Genomic DNA, 16,397 nt, shown 5'->3' with positions numbered 1-16,397 from the left:
GCCACATGGGCCTAGCCTTAACAGGCCTAACACTCTAACAGTTCTTTCGACTCATCAAGGTGGAGAGTGCCACTGTGGTCGGTGCCGCTGGAGATAGCTTGATGCTTGCGTGTGATAGGAGCAGAGCCTCCTCCGCCTCCGCCTGTGTGACGTTGGCCTAGCCGCGTCGTGGTTGTCGACTATCCTTGGCCCAGTGGCCAAGCTTACCACAGTTGTGACAGCCATCGTCTCGTGCTGGCTTCTTGTTGTCGACGCTGCCGCCTTGGGTGCCCCCACGGGCACTACCCTTAGCATGTCCTCGCGCCTCGGCCTGGGCGCCTCCGCACGCCTTGTGCGGCTTGCCGCATTTGCGGCCACATGTCGAGGAAGAGGACTTCCCCTTCTTGTCACCCTGGCAGGCCTCCCACTGCTCCCGAGTGAGATGTAGCTTCCCATAGATGGTGATAGGTCAGAGAGGGCCTGTGGTTCGTTGTCGTCGACGACCTTGAGGCGACCTATCGCTTCTTCGATCGTCATCGTGGAGAGGTTTAGCAGAGACTCGATCGAGCGAGCCATCTGTTTATACTTCTCTGGGATGCAACATAAGAGCTTCTCAACAGCTCTCTCCTCACCGTAGGTGTCGTCGCCGAACTGCACCATCTTTTGCAACAGAACGTTGAGGCGAAGAGCAAAGTCATCAACATCCTCACCTGGCTTGAAGGCCAGGTTCTCCCACCCCTTGCGAAGCAGTGTGGTCTTGCGGGCACGATCGCTGCCGATGCGGGTCGCAGCGATGACATCCTAGGCCTCCTTGACAATCCGCTTCTGGGAAAGCAAAAACTACATCTCGAGCGGGGCTGCAACAATGAGGGCATCCAGCGCCTGTCGATCCTCGTAGTAGTCAACGTTGTTGTACCGAATTGCTTCCCACATGTGGCGAACCTAGAGCCGTACCCTCATCACCGCGGCCCACTCGACGTAGTTGGTCTTGGTGAGGGTAGGTCACCCACCGCCTGGACCGATGTCCCTGACAACGGCCTGGACCCCGCGGTGACCATGGTACCAATCCGGGGAGGGAGAGCCGCGTCGCCTGTAGATGCCGAGATCTCCATCGACCTGGCCGTCGCCGCCAAGAGCACCACCGGCATGCCCAAGCCCGTCTGGGTTGCCACCGCGTAAGTCCTCGCCAGGAGCGCTGTCGCTGCGTCTGTGCCTATCTAGACCGCCGCCGCTCGCGCCCCCATCGGGGTGTGCGGCTACCCATTGTGCCGCTTGCTCTTGCGCTGGCTCCCTTGCCAGCCTGAGCTCATCGTTGGTGCTGCCGTCGCCGGAAACAGAGCCGCCGGCGCTACTGCCGCGTAGAGGCATTGAGCTCTGCCGCCGCCGCACAGGCAACATCTGGCGCCTCCGTTGCTTCTACTTCCGCTCTCGCTGCTGCCAGTTCTAACCTGAGAATTGACAGTCTTAACACAGTCCCTAAGGACTATTATATATATAGACAGTGGGTCGGGCCTAATGGGCCTTAACACCTCTCCTCAAACTCAAGGTGGAAATGGAGGATCTGAAGCTTTGAGTTTGATCAAGTGAAACTGATGTTGTGCTCTTGTTTGTGCTTTGGTGAAGAAATCTGCCAACTGAGATTCTGAGGGCACATATTTAAGATCAATAGTCTTCTGCTGACAATGAGATCGAGTAAAAGATGCATCGACACCAATGTGTTTAGTAAGTTCATGCTTCACTGGATCATGAGATATCTGTATAGCACTCATTATCACATAACAGAGGTGTAAGAGTGTCACAAGAGACACCAAGATCATTCAAGAGCCAGCGCAACCAAATAATTTCAGCAGTGGTAGTAGCGAGAGCCCGGAGCTCGGCTTCAGCACTAGAACGAGATATGGCCGCTTGCTTCTTGGATTTCCAGGCAATAGGTGAGGATCCAAGAAGAATACAGTAACCTGTAGTAGAAGAACGATCAACAGGATCACTTGCCCATGTGGCATCGAAATATGCATGAAGCTGAAGTGGGCTATCAGAGGCATAGAGTAAACATCTTGATCTTGTTCGACGTAAGTATCTAAGCACACGAAGCAAATGACCATAATGAACTGAGGTCGGTGTGGATACAAATTGGCTCAAAATATGAACAACATGAGCAATATCAGGTCTGGTGATGGTGAGATAAACAAGGCTACCCACAATATGGCGATATCGAGTTGGGTCTGCTAGTGGTGTACCATCCTTCGGACGAAGTTGTAAATGAATATCCATTGGTGTCGCAACTGTGCGTGTATCAGTAAGTCCAGAGCGATCAAGAAGATCTTGTATATATTTGGACTGAGATAGATAAAATCCTTTTGGAGTCTGTTGAACTTCAATACCCAAGAAACAGCTAAGAGGACCCAAATCAGACATCTGAAATTCCTTACTAAGATGCTTCTTGACATGAGAAATATGGTCTGAGTTGTCACCTGTAATCAGCATATCATCCACATATAATAGAAGTAAAGTGCGACCTTTTGGAGAGACATGAACAAACAATGCAGGATCATGTTCACTCGAAGAAAAACCAGCAACTGTGATGACAGAGATGAATCTCTGAAACCAAGCACGAGGAGCTTGTTTCAGACCATACAATGCGCGACGAAGACGACAAACATGCCCTGAGGGGGTATTAACCCCCAGAGGGGGATGCATATAAACTTCTTCATGTAGATCACCATTGAGAAAAGCATTCTTGACATCCATTTGGGAGATAGTCCAAGAAGATGAGGCTGCAACTGCAATCAAGGTTCGTACAATGGTCATATGGGCAACTGGTGCAAAAGTCTCATCATAGTCAAGTCCTTGAGTCTGTTGGAAACCACGAGCCACAAGACGAGCTTTATACCTCTCAATAGAATCATCTGATTTTGTCTTAACTTTGAAGACCCATTTACAAGTGATAGGAACAACATGCGAGGGTAAAGGAACTATATCTCATGTGCCAGTGCGTTCAAGAGCAGCCAATTCATCAATCATAGCAAGCTGCCACTCAAGAATCCCAGAAGCCTCCTGATAAGTAGTTGGTTCAACAATTGCCACACTAGCTCGTGGAAAACCATAGCGATCTGGAGGTTCAATGGTACCACGGTCATGAAGATGATATCCTTGATTAAAAACATCATTAGACTCAGTATTGTTAGTACAAGAATCAGGTACATGATCAGTATCAGGACCAGCCGTAGGAATAGAGCAGGAACGACGAATATAGGTCTGGGTGATAGGTGGTTTGGAAGAGTAAGATGACGTGGAGATGGAAGGTGGTGTTATGGGAATAAGAACATCAGGTGTGGATGTGAAAGATGATGGTTCAGATGAAAAATCAGGAACATAAGGAAGACACATGAAGGAAGTGGATTCTGTGGGATAATATGAGGGGTGAGTGGACTTGTTGTAAAAAAAGGGGCGATTTTCATTGAAACTCACATCTCTAGAAATTCGAATACGACGAGTAGATGGATCATAACAACGATAGCCTTTGTGTTCAGGACTGTATCCAAGAAAGACACTCAACAGATTGAGCAGTCAATTTAGTCCGTTCACGTGGTGGTAACAGGACATAACATAGACAGCCAAACACACGAAGATGATCATATCGTGGAGATGTCCCAAAAAGAACTTCACCCGGTGTTTTGCCAGAAAGTTTTGAGGATGGTTGTCTATTAATGAGATACACGACAGTGGAAACAACTTCACTCCAAAAATGTGAAGGAACAAAAGAAGATATCAAAAGAGTACGAGCACTCTCAATAATATGACGGTGTTTGCGTTCAGCAACACCATTTTGGGCATGAGCACCAGGGCAAGAAAGTTGAGCTAAAGTGCCCTCTAAGGTCAATATCTGGCGAAAATTATCAGATAAAAATTCACCACTAGAATCAGAACGAAAATTTTTAATAGTGGCAGAAAACTGGGTGTGAATCATGCGAGAAAAAGACTTGTAAATAGAAGGCAATTCTGAGCGGCGTTTCATGAAGTAAATCCAAGTATAACGAGAATGATCATCAATAAAAATGACATAATATTTATGACCACCTTTGGAAACAAAAGGAGCTGGACCCCAAACATCAGAGTGAATAAGATCAAAAGGTTTTGCAGAATGAGAATCACTAGTAAAGTATGGAAGTTGTACTTGTTTGCCAAGATGACAACCTTTACAATGAAAACTAGACTCAACATGTGTAGGACCTAAACATCCTGACTTTATTAGAGTAGACAGACGAGACCCACATAAGTGACCAAGACGATGATGCCACTGGGCAAACGACAGTGTGGGACCGGAAGCGGCAAGCCCACGAGCTGTAGAGGCATGGTGGGAAGGGAGACACAATGTGTCCAAGATGTAGAGGCGAGGGGAAGATTTACGGCGACGACCAGTCCCAATCACATCCCCTGTGAGTCGATCCTGTACAAAATAAGATGAGTCATCAAATCCAACAAAGCAATTGTGATCGGTAATTTGACCAACTGATAAAAGATCCATGGATAATTCAGGTACAAAGAAAATATTTAGGACAGTAAAGTTTGAATTGGAAAGAGAACCCTTGTGGGTGACATGACATAATGTACCATCAGCAGTCTGAACAGAAGTACCCTCGACGACAGGTGCAGTAGAAGTCAGGCGTGACTGATCAGATGTCACATGAAATGAAGCTCCAGAGTCAAGAACCCAAGTAGATGACAAAGCACCGGCAGATGAAGTAGCAGCAACAACAACTGAGCCTCTAGAAGATGGTCCTGTACCACGACCACGAGTAGCACGACGGACACGAAAATCAGCTAGCTTCTCTGGATACTTAGTAAAGCAGTTCTTAGACCGATGAGTGGTCTTCTTACAATGCTCACAAGGCTGAAAAGAGGTGCTCTTGGACTTCTGAGCAGTGGCCAATACACTGTGCGAACTCACACCAGTAATAGAAGACATGGACTTAAGGCGAGTCTCTTCAGCAAGTAATTCAGACAATGCCTGAGCCATGGCGAGAGTATCAGAAGTGTGTAGTAACCTTGCACGAAGAGAATCAAATTCAGGTCGAACGCCCATAACAAATATGTAGGTAAAGAACTTCTCAATGAACTTATGGGCTGGGCAAGGCACAACTGTACAAGCAGGCACCATGGAGGTCAAAGCACTCATAAGACGATCAAAAGCTGAATAGTAATCATCAATGGACATATCATGTTGCTCAATGACATGAGTTTGCTGCATAAGAGTATGTAAAAGAGCCCCACTGTCCTGAACAAACCGATCCTTCAGATGAGACCAGATAGCCCTAACAGTGGTGAATTTGGACAGACTCATAATCATAGTTGGTTTAGTACTATTGACCATTGCAGCCATTACTTTGCCATCATTGATTTGCCAAGTCTTGATTGCAGCTGCGTTGCTTCTATCAGCTGCTAAAACTGGTGAATCTTCAGTTAAATGGAATAGTAAACCATGACCTCTTAATGCAGTTTGAACACAAAAAGCCCACTCTGGGTAATTCTGCCCATCAAGCACAATATTGACAACAATAGCATTGGACGTCATATTGAAGAGCAGGAAAAGGACAAAAGAATAACGGATCTGAGAAAGACTGTCTTGATGGTACCAAAAACCCCTGGTTGCAGTTGATGAACAGTGGATACGCCGCTGCAACCGAGACCAAAAACCCCTGGTTGCGGAGATGTGATGCGCAACAGATCTGGGCGCGAAGAAGTGGGCGCAGATGGCTGCCCGGACAGCGAGACGACGTAGGAGAAGCTCGCAGATGTGGCAGACGTCGCGGACGGCGACAGAGAAGAAGGCGGCGACGTCCTTAGGGAGCCAGTAGATGGCGCAACGAACACGCAGACAGCTACCCGCGGTCCCTGGTGAGGTAGAGGACCCCTGGCGACGTCTCTGGGGAGCCAGAAGACGGCGCTGCGGACGCGCAGACAGCTGCGCGCGGACAGCCACGACACCGGCGGCGTCCCTGGCGAGGCAGAGGACCCCTGGCGAGGCGGACGCGCGGACGGTGGCAGACGCTGACGGCGGGCGGACGAGGCAGACGGCCGCGGACGGCGCGCAGATCCGGCGGACGCACGGACGTCGCGCTGACGGCGCGCAGACGGAGGCGGACGCTGACGGCGGGGGGGACGAGGCGGACGGCCGCTGACGGCAGGGCGGACGGCAGCGGACGGTGGCGGACGAGGCGGGCAGAGGCGGCGAACGCGCATACGGCGCACGCACGGCGGCGGACGAGGAAGGAGGGCCGCGTCGGCGAAAGAGCCGCGACGACGACCGGGCAGGGAGGGCCGCGACGGCGGCCTGGAGGAAGGCCGCGACGGCGGCAGAAAAAAGCCCTAATCTAAACCTCCTCCATACCATGTTACTAACCTGAGAATTGACAGTCATAACACAGTCCCTAAGGACTATTATATATATATATAGACAGTGGGCCGGGCCTAATGGGCCTTAAGAGCTTCTACTTTCGCTCTCGCTGCTGCCAGTTTTGCCGCGACCAATCGTGCTGCCCTCGACGTTGTCGCTGCAGCTGCCGCTGCTGCTCGCTCGCGTTCTTGTGCCGCGCGCGACCTTGGCCTCCTGCTAGCGCCGCGCACTCGAAGTGACCGAGCGTAGAGACACGATTTGCTTGCAAGGGGTCGCTGCATGTGGAAGAGGCTGTCTCCGACGAAAGACTGCTCGTCCGAGCAGGAGAGGAAGAAACAGTTGGAGCTCTTGCTGCCGACTGAGTATAGGGAGAGGCGCGAGAAGGAGATGAGCAAGAGATGTTTAGGTTGCATGATAGTATGCCTCTGATACCAATTGTAAGCAACGGGACTCTTACTCTCATTGAGAGGATGACGCTACAAGTTGGGACAATTTTTCGTTTATTTCTCACACACTACTCAAATGCCATACCCATCTAAGGGTTGGGGATACATATTTATAGCCTAGGGGCTGCACTACACACTACACAAAGGTGTTGTCCTCTAGATGCTAAAGTGTAGTAAAAAAACTGCAGCACAATGTGCACACAAAGGCGTTGTTTTTTAGTTGCTAAAGCTCAAGATGCTGTCCTATAGATGCTAAAGTGCAGTAAAAAACTGCAGCACAAGGTGCTGCTGTTCTAGCTGCAGTCCTCCACAACGCAAGACCCCGAGTGGCTATTGTCGAGTCTCTGGCTCTTGACTCACGTGGCGCGGCGCCCTAGGCCCCACCCCCACGTGCCTGGCGCCTGACGACGTGCTCTCTGCTGTTTGCTCTGCACCCAGGACCTTCGCCCACAGGAGCTCAACCCCATCCCTCGTCGGTGCCCGCGGCGGCTCGTCCCTTCCCCACCTCCAGCTCCACGCGGTCTCCATCGCCTGGAATCCCAACGCCCCCCTATGGCACGCCCCCATGCGGTCTCCCTGTAGCGCCGCTCGTGCGTCTTTAGTCGCCAGCCACCCCCGCCTCGGTCGCGCTGCCCCCTGTGCAGCTCCCTCCATGGCGACCCCCATCTCCTACGCCTCGGGCACTCTGCTACCCGTAGGCGTGCACACTGGCCTTTCTCCAGCCGGCTGCGCTCTCCTTCCTAGCCCCTTGACACCTTTTTACGGGTTCTCGCCATCCTCCACGGCTCCAACTACAACCTTATCCTTTGACCCTCTTCGACGTCGGAGCTCGTGGTCTACATCGACGCTGACTGGGCTGGCTGCCTCGACACGAGCCGTCCACTTTCGGTTACGTCGTGTTCCTGGGCGCCAACCTCGTCTCCTGGGCCGCCAAGTGCCAGCCCGTTGTCTCTTGCTCCAGTGTTGAGGCCAAGTACTGCGCTGTTGCCAACGGCGTGACCGAGGCTTCCTGGTTGCGTCAGCTTCTTCAGGAGCTCCACAACCTCCTCCAGCGCAGCACTCTCGTCTACTGCGACAACATCAACACGGTCTACCTCTCCATCAATCCCGTGCAACATCAGTGCACGAAGCACGAGGAGATCAACCTGCACTTCGTCCGCGAGCGTGTCGCCGCCGGTGACTTTTGGGTTCTCAGTGCCTCGACCATGCAGCAGTTCACCAACATCCTCACCAAGGGGCTGCCGTCAAGTGTTTTCGCTGAGTTTCGATCCAGTCTCAACATCTGTGTATGATAGAGTTCAGACTGGGGGTGTGTGTGTAATTACCTGTATACCCTCTGTGTAATGGGCTTGGCCCAACTACTTGGCTTATATATATGCACTGCCAGCCCTGATTAGGGTTAGGGTTTCATTCTTCAACTCTCGCTGCCAGATCTCTCCCAGTGAGAGGAGCCGAGGCTTGGAGTCCCTAGCCATGACCTCTAGCTTGCCACAGACCGCCAACGCGACAAGAGGAGCGAGCTACGACCTTACCGAGAGGAGTCAGGACTCGGCCCTGAGGAGTGTGGAGGCGCTGGGCCCGGGAGCCAAGAGGACCTCATGGAAACAGCGAATACAATGGTGCAGCATCGGATCTGAACAGCTGGTGCGATTATTTGTGCTTGTGGGACAGGAAACAACGACAGTTTTGAGAGCTGCCTCTAGAGTCTCCAGGAATGAGGACCGGAGGGAGGATTTAGGCGCCCATCCAAATTTGAGGGCTAGTAGGGGCCCTGCCAGACCTCTGTTTTTGACCTGGGCACCCATATTTAGCTATGGAGGCTCAAGCAGGGGCCCTGCTGGAGTTGCTTTAGCTATCTGGTAGGATTGTTGTTTGTATATTAGTTTTATGTTTTTTGTTACTAATAATACTTATATCCATTTGCTATTATCTGCAAATGTGAGGGCTATTTATGGACCTTTTTTCTTAGTTCCTTAAAGTGACATGAAATTATTTGAAAAATAGTTCTGAACCAAAAGTACTACTGGTATTTATAATTTTAAAGGTAAATTTAAGGGTTCAAACAATTTGATTTTTGCTAGTGAGTGGGTAATTAACTTAATAACAAAGTTTTTTTTTGATTCACATTTTTCTCATTACTTTCTCTCAGGCTATGATTCCACCTTATGGAACACCGCCACCATATGTCATGTACCCCCCTGGAGTATATGCCCACCCATCTATGCCCCCGGTATGTTCAACATGTGGCTTTAGTTTCACTATGTACTTGTCAAATGGCAATGCTGACCTTGGTTGTCATTGTACTATTGTGCAGGGTGCACATCCATTTACTCCTTATGCCATTACTTCTCCAAATGGCAATGCTGATGCTACTGTAAGGCATGATATTTTTAGGTTCGTCTTTCTTGTGCGTAGTATGGGGGAACCTAATGCATCTATGCTTTGTAGGGAACTACTGTTGCAGCTGGTAATACTGATGGCAAGCCCTCTGAAGGCAAAGATAAAAGTCCAACAAAGCGATCCAAAGGAAGTTTGGGCAGCTTGAACATGCTTACTGGAAAGAATCCCAGTGAACATGGTAAGTCCTCAGGTGCATCGGGTAATGGAGTCACTTCTCAAAGGTATTTTTGCTGTAACCTTAAACACCTTATATTCTTGTGTGCATCCGTCTTTAAGTATATCAGTGAATGAGTTGCTGTTTCTCTTTGTAGTGGCGAAAGTGGCAGTGACAGTTCAAGCGAAGGGAGTGAAGGAAATTCTCACAATGTAAGCCTTGCTGATTGCTCCTTCATCTATGTATACACAATAATTTGTCTTCTATATTCAGTGATTTTTTTTTAAAAAAAAATACTCCGTCCAGTAAAAAATATATGATGTTTTTGACTTTTTTAGTCTCTGAGGTATAACTTTATCCTCAATTTCTATATTAAAATCTAGTCACAATGTCTAATAAATATGTGATATCAAAAGTGTTGCTGCCGAAAAAGCAACTCATACTTCTGTATATCCAGACTGAATATTTTGAGAGCTCTCATTGGTAATATCTTTTCCAATATCCATGAGAACTGCCTCCTGCATTGTTGACCTATTGGATATACTTTGATGTTCCAAATATTTCGGACCACACTAGCATGGCTTTTGAGTTGCTGTGCATTTTTGTCACAGTTGGGTTTACAATGTAATTGCACATGGTCAAATATTCCTGGCATTCATTATGACTTATTGATATTATCTTGGGGGTTGTGCTAATTCCTTGCATCGTTGACTGATTTTTACAGGATTCACATCACAAGGAAAGTGGACAGGAACACGATGGGGGTATGTATGTGGACATATCAACTTGGCTTCTTCTTTTGCATTTTTCTGAACTTTATCATTTTGGGCCATTTTGCATTCAATTAGATGTTCGAAGTTCCCGGAATGGTGTATCACGTTTGCAATCTGAGGGAAAATTGAACCAAGCTATGGCAATCTTGCCCATACCATCAAGTGGCCCAGCAACTGATCCAACTACAAACCTAAATATTGGGATGGACTATTGGGCCAACACAGCAAGCTCTGCTCCTGCAATTCATGGCAAAGCGACGTCAACAACAGTTCCAGGGGCTGTGGTCCCAGCAGAGCAGTGGACACAGGTTTGTCTTCTTTTTATTCTGCTTTGTATGCACTGTGTCCTCCACCTTTTTCTTGCGTTATTTCTGTTTGCATTTTTGTGCACACCATATCATCTGTCCACTGGCCTGATCTTTTGCAATAGGGGTATTGATTATAAAATATATTTATGTAGAATAAATTTGGTCCATGAAATTGAAATCAAACTGTTGCACAAGTATATTTTCTACTAGCTCTGGTTCAATGTACTTATTTCAGTATGTGTACACAGTTTAAGAATTTAGTGTGTTTTGGGTCTTTGATCATGAACTGCTATTTTCTTGATTTGTTTTGCATTATTTCTATCTGAATCCTGCATGAGGCGTATGCCTTCTGCTAACTCTATTGGAGACCGAATTGACACTAGAGAAATTGTGTATACAAATTCAACATATATCAATATGGCAATTGGAGAAGCTATTCATGTTGACTGTAGTGGGTACTACTTGTGGTTCAGGATGAACATGAACTCAAAAAGCAAAGAAGAAAGCAGTCCAATAGGGAGTCTGCACGTAGATCTAGGTTACGTAAACAGGTAATTGTTTGTTCAACTTGACTGTACTGGGTACTACTATGTTAACTAGTTGATGATGAACAATGAGTTTTGCAGGCTGAATGTGAGGAATTGGCTCAACGTGCTGATGTTTTAAAGCAGGAAAATGCTTCACTTAGAGATGAAGTAAACCGTATCAGAAAAGAGTACGAGGAACTTCTATCAAGGAATAACTCACTAAAGGTTAGTCTGCAACTTTTCAATTTTATTCTGCTGAAGTACGTATGTTAACATCTCTGTTCTGCTTTCTGCTGTGTAGGAAAAACTTGAAGGCAAACAACACAAAACTGATGAGGCAGGACTTAACAACAAGCTGCAACATTCTGGTGATGACAGCCAGAAAAAAGGAAACTAATGCTATCATGCAATGCTTGCCTACATTGGTCCTAACTAGATTATTGGGAGGTGCAATTGTAGTATGCACATTAACTCCTTACTTTATTGCAGTTAATTGTTACCAGGTTGTGATAATGTTGATGCCAACCTTTTGTGTGGGTGTTTCCTGTTTCAGATCTATCTTGGCTTATCTTTTAGAAGCCAAGATGTGACTGAAGCTATAGGCTGTGACCCAATTCACTATATCTGTTAGAAATAGTGGATAAAGTCAAACTTTCAAATTTGAAGTGCTGACTAATATTGTTATGTATACCTGGCAAAAGACTGGTTTCCTTTTAATTCAGTCTGGTTGAACATTTTGCTGGGCTTTCACTACTGCCTAGTTTATGTACATTGTTGTTCATATCGGTTGTTCCTAGTTATTTTTTGTAATAATTAACAAATAGATGAGGGACACTGTCTCAACCTCTGCACCAATATATATATGGACACACACACACACACACACCTCTTTTTTGCGTCTATTTTCTGTTTTACTTCAAAGTTTGCAGGTTTGTTTCAGCCCTGTTTGATTGTGAGCCTTGGCGCTGGCGGTATTTTTTTTAAGTTTAAATGATCCACCTGCTGTAGGTAAGTTTGGTTAAAAGACATTCCTATTTTTCTGTTTAGTGACACTGATATTAGTAATCCTTTTTTTTCATCCATCTATTTAAGTGTCAGCAGAATCGTTTGTTAAACTTGCTTTCCTGAACTTGCTCTTGATTCTGGTAAGTTTTTGGGCTCCTGGCACTTTACTTTTATGATCTTATTTTGATTTGCTTTTTACAGGAAAATGGTTCTGGACTATGTCTTAGATGGGAAGCATAGTTCATTAGTATGTCTGCCTTACAGGTATCAATTTATTTTTCTTTAAGTTTATTATTTGTAAGTTATTGCTGGTAGTTTTATTATGGTTTTGGTATCATAATGCATGAAGTGAAGTTATCAGACTCCTAGAAGGTTTTATGTCATTAGATCATAACAAAGATAATACTACTACTACTGTGCACTAATTTTCCTCGAATGAATATCCAGATTTAAAAATGGAAAACATCAATGCCAATCCAGTTTTTGACAAAGTGTCTGAACTTTGAGGGCTTTCTGCTGCAGGTTCTTAAGCAGGGATCGTGGAAGAACCTGTGTTGGGAGGTGGTAGAGAAGATGTGCCAATGATTGGTTTTTGGTCAATGTCTTCTCTGGTGCCGCAGAAGTTGGAGCGGCATAGCGAGTGCATGTTGCCGCTTTTACTCTGTGTTGCTGTTTGCTTTATGATTCCTTTTATTCCATGGCACCTGAATAACTCCCCCAAGTGGTAGAGATCAGGACTTGTGAGCTCGATGCCGGTGAAGTAGAACTTTTGACGCTTGATGTTGGTTACGGTGATCGTGTCACCCAAGTGGTGGGTGGGAACTGGGGACTATGGTTCCATTGGGAAGCCTGATGAGGTAGTTGAACACGAGGGGCACAGTGATGGAATGCCTGGATAGGAACTCCAGCACCTGGCTCAGAAATGGACGTGACAGCAGCCTGTCGCTGGGCATCAGGAAGGTGGTGTTACGGGGTATCTTCTCCTGCACCATTCTGATGAGCATGACGAAGGTGAAGTAGCGCACTCGCTGCATCTCCTATGCCATGGTGGCAATGCCACAGCTAACCATCTTTGTGTAAGCAGGTATGTCTATCTATCTCCCTGAGTCTCTAGCAGGTTGTTTTATTACCAGATCGTGGGATCCCTGGCTTAGGATGTGGTTATACAACTCCTGCAAACTTATTCGTGTGTTAACTGCTTTTCAGGCGGCACACATGTTTAAACTACATGGACACCCTTATTATGAAAATAAAAATATAGAAAAAACCCTCTACCTGGATACTGTTTACAGTCTGAGCACAGTGACAGGCTTTTTTGTCTACTCTTCGACCAGTTCGGCTCTATCTTAAGGTGCTGGCTGCAGAAAATGAGCTTCATGGCTTCAATAACTAGCTGTATGATCTTCAGATTCTTGGACTGTTGAACTGTTTAACGGCAGATATTAACAGTTGCAGCCTTACAGGTGCTTCGTCAAATGTTGAGGCATTGCTGCTTAATAACTGTTTGGGGGATAGAGTTTGGGTTATACACTGTAGGTGAATCTTCACGTTGATACCACAAACAATGTGTGGAAGTTTCAAAACCATTATCATATCAAGTGTGCAGTGAATCTTAACGTTGATGCCAGAAACCATGTGTGGAAGTTTCAAATCCTTACAAAGGAAAGGTGGTTGAAAATAACATAATTTACAAACGTGCTTCGAACCCTGGGACTCAAGTTCGTTTCTGGTGCCCGAACATCTGATTTCACGGGTGAGTTAGTTTTGAAGGCTAGGCGCTTGAGTAGATGTTCTGGGTTCAGAACTGCACTTGGATTCCCATGTTTTCAAGCACATTAGTAATGTTGACCATTGTCTATTCTACTCTGTCGGACGTCAATGTCGTCAGAGAAAGTTAGGAGGATTAAGTGAGATTGAAGGAAACGGTGACGTCTAAGATGTGGTGAATTAGGACTTCTATTTTTTTTAAACTAGGCCACAAATAAAATCTTAGAGCAAAACCTATGTAAATAATCAAACTAAAATGTGCAAACGTTTTTATCTAAGTGTTGCTATCTCTACCGCAAAGTCTAAGTTTTAATCTAAACAATATAAAAAAGACAATTGAAATTTAAGTACTTAATGTAAATACGAAAGATAAAGAGCAAGGTAGAGATATAAACTCTCATGGATGACGCTGATATTTTTACCGAGGTATCTGGAATCACGCAAGTTCCTGACTTAATCCTCTTGGTGCCTCTGTACCACGGTCGAGTAATTCCGTAGAGAGCTGCGGGTCTTCTCCACGCGCAAGTAGTGTTTCGCTTCTGGCTCCTCTCGAATGCTTGCTGCCATATCCACTATTGAGCTTTTGGTTGAAACGTCGCGGGCTTCGTTCCCTCCGGTACACGGTGGCGGTTGTGACACAAACTCGGTTGTCATGGTCTCGCAAGACTTTTGCCTCACTTGGTACAATTACAATGGCTCACGCAAGAGCCGAGGGGTTGTATGGTTTTTCTAAACTCACTCAACTAAGTAGGATTCACCACAATTCTAGCCTCACACACAATTCTAGCCATTGGACAGAAAGCAACAACTTTCTGTTGACGGGCGCACCGGATAGTCCAGTGCATACCAGACAAACACTGTTCACTGTCCGTTGCTCTACCACGTCAGTCGACCGTTGGGGTCTATAGCAGTCGACCGTTAGATCCGACCGTTACCCAGACTGTATGGTGCTACAGCCCAAGAGCGCCCGTTGTGGGCCTCTCTGTGCAGAATGTCCGGGTGTCCCACCAGATAGCCCGGTGCACACTGGATAGGTTGTTCACTATCTGGTGCACCACTAGTGCGTTGGCTGACTTCCCTCTTCATGTATTTCTTCGCTAATTCTTTGGTCTTCTTTTGTTCATGAGTCTTGGACTTCTGAGCTCTTTTTATGTATTCTTCTGAGATGTTGCATTCTCAGTGCCTTAGTTCAATCCTCTTCGCATCATGTGAACTATAGACATAAACACTAGCAAACACATTAGTCCACAGGTTATGTTGATCATCAAACACCAAAACCTTTTGAGCCAAATGGCCCAGGGTCTATTTTCCTTACAATCTCTTCCTTTTTGGTGATTGATGACAACACAACCAAAGCAAGCAAATATACCAAACATTTAAATGAAATGTTGCAATCTACTTGCTAGGATGCATGAGTGTCCCCTCAAATTGAGATTATGGACTTAAGCCTCCCCTAACTCCATAATTCACTTGCTTCCTATTTTAGACCAAAAGAATCAAAACCACTTGCAAGATATTTTTTTAAATTGGTGATGTTTGGTGTTTGATATAATTTCCATTGCTTTGGTCCCTAAAACTTCTCCCCTTTAGCATCAATCATCGAAAAGGAAGACATTAAAAACATGTAGGAAGCAAATAAGACTTGCCCTCTTAAAAGATTTATCAATTTAAGCACTACAAATTACTCCGCCTAAACAAGTTTTCTTCTTTTGAAAGAGTCTTCTCCCCTTTTGAGACGAAGAAATACTTCCATGATAGAGATCTTCTATGTAGAAAAAAGCATGTGAGAAATAGAGGAACAAGACATGATTTGAATAGACTAACTTCTCTTATGCATAGGTAACAAATATAATTTGACAGCATATGCAATAATAGCGATGTGAAATATATTCTAATCAAGTATTGGAAAAAACATGTAAATGATACCAAATGTAGTCTCAAAGATACCAATTTTAGACCAATGGTAGACTTGTGAGACATAAGAATACTTGTAGATTTGCAGTGGAAGCTTATTGTCTTTCTCCGAGAACTCTATTTTCCGTCAATGAGACTAGTACATGAAATAATCTTGAAAACAGGTATTAGTCTCAAAGACTTAGATTATAGAGTCCCTAAAAGTGTGCATACAAGTTTTGAATACTTGTAGGAGACACGCACTTTGATTTGATATCAAGAGGGGCAAATTATCTATAATCCGTGCTTTGGCACATATAAGTTAAATGTTACCAATTGAAATATTATACCACTTGTAGTATATTAATTGTAGTATATGTCATATGGAAATACCAATTGATGTATCATTTTCTTAGAAATGTTAAATAAGCTATGTGCCGTGCTTAATTAAACATTCTGAACCATGTATGTTTGCTTCAAGAATATGAATGGAAAGTGAGCAATCCTACCATATGATTGACCTAGTATGCATGCATTTTTAATCAAAAGTAAATACCAATTGTAGCACTAGGTATGAAAGGTAAAAAACTAGATATTGAAAAATAGATATGCATATCTAAAAAACAAGAAATACAACAAATCTAGTTACCTTTGTCATAGGTGGGGAATTTGGGTCCAAAATATATACTAACCCACTTGGCAATAGACTTGTGTCACACCCGGATTTGAGGGGGCCAAACCCGGGCGCGGA

General features: G+C 45.6%; 1 protein-coding gene across 6 annotated transcripts in view; it reads left to right on the top strand.

The window, feature by feature from the left end:
• LOC100193697 (uncharacterized) overlaps positions 1-13,602 on the top strand; it is a 40,356-nt gene extending 26,754 nt beyond the window's left edge. For 3 of the 6 annotated variants that reach the window (XM_020544890.2, XM_035962904.1, XM_020544888.3), the window contains 11 exons: positions 8,969-9,049; positions 9,134-9,193; positions 9,268-9,440; positions 9,531-9,585; positions 10,098-10,137; positions 10,222-10,454; positions 10,928-11,005; positions 11,081-11,206; positions 11,283-12,250; positions 12,509-13,070; positions 13,193-13,602. In XM_020544890.2, coding sequence (XP_020400479.1) covers positions 8,969-9,049; positions 9,134-9,193; positions 9,268-9,440; positions 9,531-9,585; positions 10,098-10,137; positions 10,222-10,454; positions 10,928-11,005; positions 11,081-11,206; positions 11,283-11,378 — 942 coding nt within the window. In that variant the 3' untranslated portion in view covers positions 11,379-12,250; positions 12,509-13,070; positions 13,193-13,602. Of the gene's footprint in view, positions 1-8,968; positions 9,050-9,133; positions 9,194-9,267; positions 9,441-9,530; positions 9,586-10,097; positions 10,138-10,221; positions 10,455-10,927; positions 11,006-11,080; positions 11,207-11,282; positions 12,251-12,508; positions 13,071-13,192 lie in introns of those variants that run through there. The other 3 variants (XM_020544889.3, XM_035962905.1, NM_001138789.1) reach the window with 3 other exon arrangements.
• The last annotated feature ends 2,795 nt before the right edge of the window (positions 13,603-16,397 follow it).

The sequence above is a fragment of the Zea mays genome, chromosome 10 (assembly GCF_902167145.1).
Source record: "Zea mays cultivar B73 chromosome 10, Zm-B73-REFERENCE-NAM-5.0, whole genome shotgun sequence".
In the NCBI taxonomy this organism is placed as follows: Eukaryota; Viridiplantae; Streptophyta; class Magnoliopsida; order Poales; family Poaceae; genus Zea; species Zea mays.
The sequence above is the reverse complement of the archived record's forward strand: the minus strand, read 5'-3'. Positions and strand labels throughout refer to the sequence as shown.